Source organism: Charadrius vociferus, unplaced genomic scaffold (genome assembly GCF_000708025.1).
Source record: "Charadrius vociferus isolate BGI_N301 unplaced genomic scaffold, ASM70802v2 scaffold332, whole genome shotgun sequence".
Lineage (NCBI taxonomy): Eukaryota > Metazoa > Chordata > Aves > Charadriiformes > Charadriidae > Charadrius > Charadrius vociferus.
In genome coordinates this window covers 3,045,130-3,052,182 of record NW_009647418.1, presented here as the reverse complement: position 1 = coordinate 3,052,182, position 7,053 = coordinate 3,045,130, and the positions used below count along the sequence as shown (strand labels likewise).

The following is a 7,053-nucleotide window of genomic DNA, read 5'->3' as shown; positions in this document are numbered from 1 at the left end:
TACTCCTAGATGACAACAAAGCAGCTGGAATACCTAAGGCTGGAATCCAGCTGGATGACAGCGTTACGTCTTTCAGAGATGGCAGCAGAAGCTGCATATCAATCAGGTAAGCACAAGCAGAAATACCGAGAATTTCTTTCCCCTAGCATTTAGGCAGTATTTATTGAACGAGAATGGAGTTGAGAGAGACACAGAATATACGTTCAGTTAACATACCAGTTTACAACTAGCGCCTGGTTTTTAGAGATGCTGAGAACTTAAACTCTGTTATTGGCTACAGGTCTAGTAGAAGTGTTCTGCGAACTAGGCCTGGAAGCTTCACATACGGTTTAGATCAAGACCAACCATGCCAAAAAATGTTTGAGGGAAGTGTTTAGTCATTTTTAAATGCCATGTTCATAGAACCATGGAATCGTTTAGGTTGGAAAAGACCTTTAAGATCAAGTCCAACTGTTAACCTAGCACGGCCAAGTCCACTACTAAACCATGTCCCTCAGCGCCACATTTACATGTCTTTTAAATAACCTCCAGGGATAGTGACTGCACTGCTTCCCTGGGCAGCCTGTTCCAGTGCTTGATAACCCTTTTGATGAAGAATTTTTTCCTACCATCCATCCTAAACCTCCCCTGGCACAACTTGAGGCCATTTCCTCTTGTCCTGTTGCCTGTTACTTGGGAGAAGAGACTACCACCCATCTCACTACAACCTCTGGTTCTGGGAGCCGCAGAAATAAGGCTACCTAGGGTGTCCAGCAGGTCTTTCTAGCTGGATTCACTTTTCTTACAGTGAGAATATTTACCTTTCACTCAGGGAAGATCTTAATTTTGGTCTTTTCTCCCTGTTTACGCACTTCCACAAAAGGTGTAGAGACTTGATAGCTCTGAGATTGAGTTACGGGCTGACTGATGGTAAACTGGCAAAGTTATTGGAGTGGAAGGGGAGGAAAGCAATTAACATACAGGGACACACCCTAACTCTGTAAGTGCCTGAAAAAGACACAGAGTCTGTAGGAGCACAGGAGGAGAAGGGATTCTGAGCTCAGCAGTGCCACAGACATTCCCACTGCTGGGAGGTGCCAGGACAGGACAAGGACCGAAGGTTCCTGGCACACGATGACTGGGCTGGGCTTAGTTCTCAAACCCACTAGCACAAGCTGATCACTCCGATCACACGCTGGCTGTAACCCACTTGGGTGGGAAGAATTCAAGGGGGGCAAAAAAAAAATCTCAAAGTAGGCACGTTGTTTAAGGTAAATAAACAGTAAATGCATTTAGCATTAATATAGCTCAAGAGCCATCAAAACACTTAGCAAAGCAGATGATAATTATAGACGGTTGCTTCCTTAGCTGAAGGTTTGCCAAGTGCTCCTCTAACCCAGTGTATTGAAATGATTACTTTTCAGGTGCAGACCAAGCCTCAGTGACAGCCCGCAGCCACATTCAGCTCGTGAAATCACAGGTGCAAGAAGTACGACAGCTGTCCCAGAAGGCAGAGACCAAGTTAGCTGAAGCTCAAACAGAAGAGCTCATAAAAGCTCAAGGAGAGGAATCTTCATTGCCACAGGGTATTTTAGGAAGTACAGAGGCGGGTGAGGACCCTTACCTTCGGGAGGACTGAAAAGAACTTAAGTGTCACTGTAGAATTTGTGAGAGTGAATTGCAAATTGAGGGGTCCCAAACTTTTAAGTGTGGGATAGTGGGAAACTGCTGAAATAAGCCTGTGATTCCGTCTTTTTGCCCAGACAGGATTGCTTTACAAATCAAGTCAATTCCAAGTATCTGAAAGGCCTTGATCTTGTTTGTAACTTACCATGTTTGTAATACTTACGGATTAAATTATTTAAATGTTTAACTATGCAAATGTGAAAATTGCTATCAAGGATAGCTTGTTGTTAATTGTCTCTCTGCTGGGAGGGTCCTACTGCTTGATATCTTTGTGAGAGCTCTCTTAACTTAGAGGCTACCTAGGTATCGGCCAAAGAAGTGTATTTAAAAGTCATTATTTTTAACCGGTGAAGTAAATGATGTCTGTTAGGAGATCCCTTTGTTAAACTGTCCAAAAGTGTTTCATTGCGACTGTGCCCGTTTGGATAAGAGATTAAATGCTGTTTTCTGTTTGAAGTTTGTAACAGAACTGAGTCTGACGGCTGCATCAAATTACACTTAATTGCAATTGGGGGAAACATTTCCTGTGGAGCTGAAAACTTCCTATGGAGTTACCCAGGCTCTTCTTAGAGAAGTTTTGCAGTTCAGTACAGCAACCTCTTTCACCCACAAGTCACCGCTTGTAACACATCTGCCTTCCCCAGGAAGCAAAAGGAGATTTGATTTTCAAGATACTGTGGTTATAAACAAAGTTTTTGTTGCAACTGCTGTGTACTTCTTTACAAAACAGTGAGCAAAAGCGAGTTTTACACATTTGAATGCTTTCTAGCACAACTTTCAGGAAAATGATCTCTCTTTTTTGCAAGCTTGATGTTTCACTGCAGGCTTCAAAACCACAGGCGTTTTTCACTGTGTTCATTTTCTAACTTGACAGCTTAATGTGAAATTTGCAATATTAACTATGTAGACAATCTAAACTTAAGGTGAGATTGCTTTGTAGAATAGCATCCACTAGAACTCTGTCACTGCTGATTTGAGCCAGTTAATCCCCATCCATCAGGTCTTGTAAGAAAATACATGTTAGTCATAGGCTTTTCACCACAAATTAGCATCTGATGCACTACATTTGTGTTGAGGTTGCTGGTACTAAATTGAGTTGGGCTTGAGGAGGAATTTTTCCAGCTGTAGCACAAGCCTTTCTATCTGCATCTCATTTTGCTTGCCTTTTGAACAAATACAATCTCAGCTGCATAGCACTGTACATTTATAGGTTAAATTGTAAAGGAATTTACACACCATCTTTCCTTTCTCCTGCTCCTCACTGGGTGCTGCTGTATCTGAGGAGGATGGCACAGTCTGGAATTCAAGCTCACAGGAAGATGCCAGTGTCTGCTGTGCCACTAGTCAGGAGGTCCCAAACACAGCTTTGGGCTGGAGCATTGGGAAAAAAAACCCACTATCACGAGAGGATTATGTGGCACAACCACTGCCTTAAGAGCCAAATGCAACTTCAGGTCAGGCTCTAACCACAACTGCTTGGATTCGCTACATGCTGCAGTGTCCTGGTTTGAGATAGAACACAACTGATTTTCTTTTCAGTAATTTTACTTTTCTTTTAAGTCTCTTCTAAGTAACGGCACTCTCTGAAGTTAACAGCTTATTTTTCAGACAGTGTCTGCTTCTAGCAGATAACGTCTGATGTTTATCGTCCACATCGGGCACCAAAGGGAACATCTGTCTTTCGTTTAGTGGCCAGCCCAGCCTCAACCACAACGACGTGCAGTTTAAGAACATCTGCCAAGCCACTGACCCAAATGCACATACAGGTTGTGCTCCCTACAGGATGCCACAAAAACGCAGATGCTTGCATGACAAAGATGTGGCGTAAGAGAGATGAACGCTGCTACAGCAGTCTGCAAAGCAGCGCATTCTTCCCCCTTCAGAGCCTGCTCCCAGCCCCCTCGTTGCCCCACACTTCTGGTTTCACTGTACACCCTGCTATTCCCAAAACACCTGCTGTACCCACACACATCCAACCTTCAGACGTGACAGCAACCAACTAGTCAGTTCAGTCAAGTCACAATGGGAGTGGGGAGCATGAGTGGCTCCTTATCGCCTCCAAAACGGGGTGAAAAAAGTCCCACACTTTTCTTAGGAAGTGAGAGTTGCCTATCGGGGGTTAGCCCATACGCCTAAGCCTGCAACAGACATGACATCACGCTCTACATTATGTTACTGAGTTTGCATTTGGAATCATCTAGCGGATCAGAAAAATGCTGCCACAGCAGTTCGCCGGGTACCATGGTACCCGCTGTGTCCAGCCTCTTCTCTGGAACAAGCAGCAGTGCCCAGAAACTAGGTTTTGCTGCTGATACTCAGCCTTGTTTACAAAGCCAACATAGCTGAAACCACATGTAGACAATTTCTTAGGTACAGCTTATTAATCCCCGTTAGGGCCGCAGTGAGAAGACACAGTAGCAGCTTGTACAAGTCCACACTGAGGATGGACATGGACACGCACACACACACAGGGTCACCCTTTGGAGGAGCATTTTTTTCAGACAAGCACTGGCATCTGGCACAGAAACAGCTCGCGTGGGAGTGGCAACACCCACCGTAAGAGTCTGGCTCACGCCGCAAGGCGAAGCTAGAACTATACCCAGCGTTTTAGAAAGCCCAAGCAGCAAGGGACATGTTCAAACAAGGACCAGCAGTACTGCCAGGAGTCCCGCATCCCGAAGTCGTCCAGGACTGCACCACCGCACTGAAAGGCAGGGCAGCCAGGCTGCCCCGAGAGCTCGTCAGACCTCTGGTCTTGGGATGCCCTCAGTCTCTCTGCCCAAGGAGTACAAGCAAGGACCTCCCAGAAGCCCGTCCCGGGCACCTCTGAAAGCTCCAGCTCGCATGTGGTAGGTGGTGAACGCTGGACAGCTGGCACCAGAGACAGCCATGACAACAGCACAACACAAATTACTCTGATTTGTGTAATCACACACTTCCTCTCTACCCTCCACCTTCTTCTAAAGCTTCCAGGCTGCTTCCTGCTCACACGCAGCACAGCAGCTTCTGATCTAGCAGCAAGGCACCCTGAAGCTGATAAGCTTTGTGAAAGCATCACCAAATCTTAGTTTCATATTTGATCTTTCCTCAAATTAGCAACTTCAGCACACTGTTAATCACTTCGGTATGAATTCATCTTGTTCAGACAGGGACAAAGGCAGCTGCTCACAGCAAAGGAAGTGGGAAGTTTCCATTTCCACAAAACCTTACCTGCTTTAGTATCAGTGACCCCTTAATGCAAATGCCCAGCACCAGATCTCAGCCTTCTCTGGTTTTTAGTTCTCTTAGCTTTCAGGACACCCAATAATATTCCTGTGAAAACACTTTTCAAAACTGTATTTTATTTATACCCAACATCATTACAACAACAACAAAACCCAAACACCTCCCACACAACAGGAAAAGCTACAGCCACGACAACTATCACCGTGATTATTCAGGACACATTGCTCCTCTCAAACCCAATCAGAAAGTGTTTGTGCAAAAGCTGCCAGTGCAAGTAAACCTGTAATAAACTTCTGTAAAATCCAAAGGGCTTGAGTCGGAGCCCAGTCCCTTGGATCATCCTGCTGTGTTAAGGCAATACATTTCTGAGGCTTTTTTTTTTTGTCCCCACTCCACTCCCTTCCTCCCGCTGTCCGGTAGGACCTGTGGGATTGCTGGCCAGGGACAGCGGAGTTGCGCTGCAGTGGACCCAGCAGCACACACCCTTTCAAGTAATTTCACATGCCGTGGCATCCATTAGTCATCATCAGCTTTCCTACACGAGACTGAATTTGGCCAGCGGTCAGACACCAGCCTTGGTGTTGTGGAGCCTCCATAGCAGGTGGCACCTCACTCACGTCCCTGTGGCAGTTGTGACTTCCTCTGGCTCTGGTCTGGCTGGGAGGAACCAAGCCCAGTCTCCTGCGCCAGGTCTCACCGAGCGACCGGCCCCATCCCCACCCTGTGACAATTCAACTGCTTCAGGAACCCACCGACAGAAAAAGACTTCCTGCAAAACAGACCCCTACGGCTCAAGTACAGTCTGTTAGTAGAGGACACGTTTCTACCACAACCTGATTTTTACTTTAAGTACCCTGTATTTGTCACCAGTCACAATCCCACTGTGCTTATCAGTAGCTTCTTTTCCAACCCCTTCTGTAGCTGTGCGTTACTGACACTGCACACCTAATGCTGTCATCCTTTACCAGCGTCCACATGATCCACATCTCAGTTGGGTTTAGTCTGTGCACAATCATCAGCTCTTTGTACAAGCACGGATCAAAAGGATTGAAAGGTCTCTGGATCCCGAAAGTCTTAAAGCCAGGGTGGTTCTTTGGGGTCACTGCCATCTTTGCCAGACACATTCCCACAAAGACGTCATCTATTGGGAAGAGCTCCATGTCCTCTGCGGTGCTCTGGAGGCGGCGCACTGTCTCTCTAGACATCACATAGCCCCCTCCACCTGCGTAGAGAGGATAAAAAGAGGCTCTGTACATGGACTCTGGAATAAAGTATTTGACCTTCGTGTTCCTGATGGGCCGGGCGTTGGCAATTACATCCCCAACAAAGAGATCCTGTTCAGGGTCCAGTTCTTGAAGGAACTCAACAATGTTGTAAGTGTTGACAAAGACATCATCATCACCCTTCAGCACAAACCTGGCATGCAGACAGTCCTCCATGAACCAGCGGAGGAAATGCAGCTCCTTGAGGGTCAAGTTGAAAAAGTTGTCAACAAAATCCCACTGCAAGATGTCATCAAACTCCCGGCTCTCGTAAGCCAGCAGCTGGTGCAGGGGCTGTACCTGGATTTTGGCCTCCGAGCGTCCTAGAAGGAATACCAGTCTGATGCGCTTGCCACCAATGGAGACCTCCTTCCCCCACGTGTTCCTGATTGCCACCCGTCGGTCTATGTTTATTGGGGAAGACTTGATTGCCAGCAAGAGGAACGTCTCTTTGTTACACCTGGAAGGCGTCAGCAGGACTGAGAAGTTCCGGCAGTGCTTGTATGTTAGGAAGACGCGATGAAGCTCCGGGAGGTTGAGAGAAGAATTGGCAAGGGTCAGGTTTGGCAAACACTTGCTGGGTTCAGCATTATCCATAACCAGAGACTTCAGTTCGTGATTTGCTACATCCACTTTCTGGTCCGCTGATGATGCTGCCAACTTTGCCTCTTTCGTCATGTAAAAAACCCACGCCAGCAGCGTGATCGAAAAGGCGTAAAGCGCGAGGTTTTTAATCCTGGGATACATGGCAACCTCCGGCGCAGAACGCAGGCCCTGTGCAGTCAGAGGAAGACGAGCCATTTATGAATTAGACCTGCAGACTTATACTTTCCACTTGCGCTCGCAGCACTCCCACACCCGCAGGGACGCTCTGAGCCCCCCACCAGCCCGGGCAGCCGCC

General features: G+C 46.9%; 2 protein-coding genes across 2 annotated transcripts in view; one reads left to right on the top strand and one right to left on the bottom strand.

Annotated features, from left to right (window-relative positions):
* Nucleotides 1-1,921, top strand: part of DIABLO (diablo, IAP-binding mitochondrial protein) — a 4,360-nt gene extending 2,439 nt beyond the window's left edge. The window contains exons 5-6 of the mRNA XM_009880291.1: nt 10-106; nt 1,404-1,921. Of these exons, the coding sequence (XP_009878593.1) occupies nt 10-106; nt 1,404-1,618 (312 nt within the window). The 3' untranslated portion in view covers nt 1,619-1,921. The remainder of the gene's footprint in view (nt 1-9; nt 107-1,403) is intronic.
* Nucleotides 1,922-5,780: 3,859 nt separating this feature from the next.
* On the bottom strand, nt 5,781-6,899 carry B3GNT4 (UDP-GlcNAc:betaGal beta-1,3-N-acetylglucosaminyltransferase 4). The gene has a single exon (XM_009880351.1). The coding sequence runs from the start codon at nt 6,897-6,899 to the stop codon at nt 5,781-5,783; it is 1,119 nt and encodes a 372-aa protein (XP_009878653.1).
* Nucleotides 6,900-7,053: the final 154 nt, after the last annotated feature.

Excerpts from the sequence above, each read along its gene's own strand:
- B3GNT4 (XM_009880351.1), bottom strand. The coding sequence starts at position 6,899 with ATGTATCCCAGGATTAAAAACCTCGCGCTTTACGCCTTTTCGATCACG.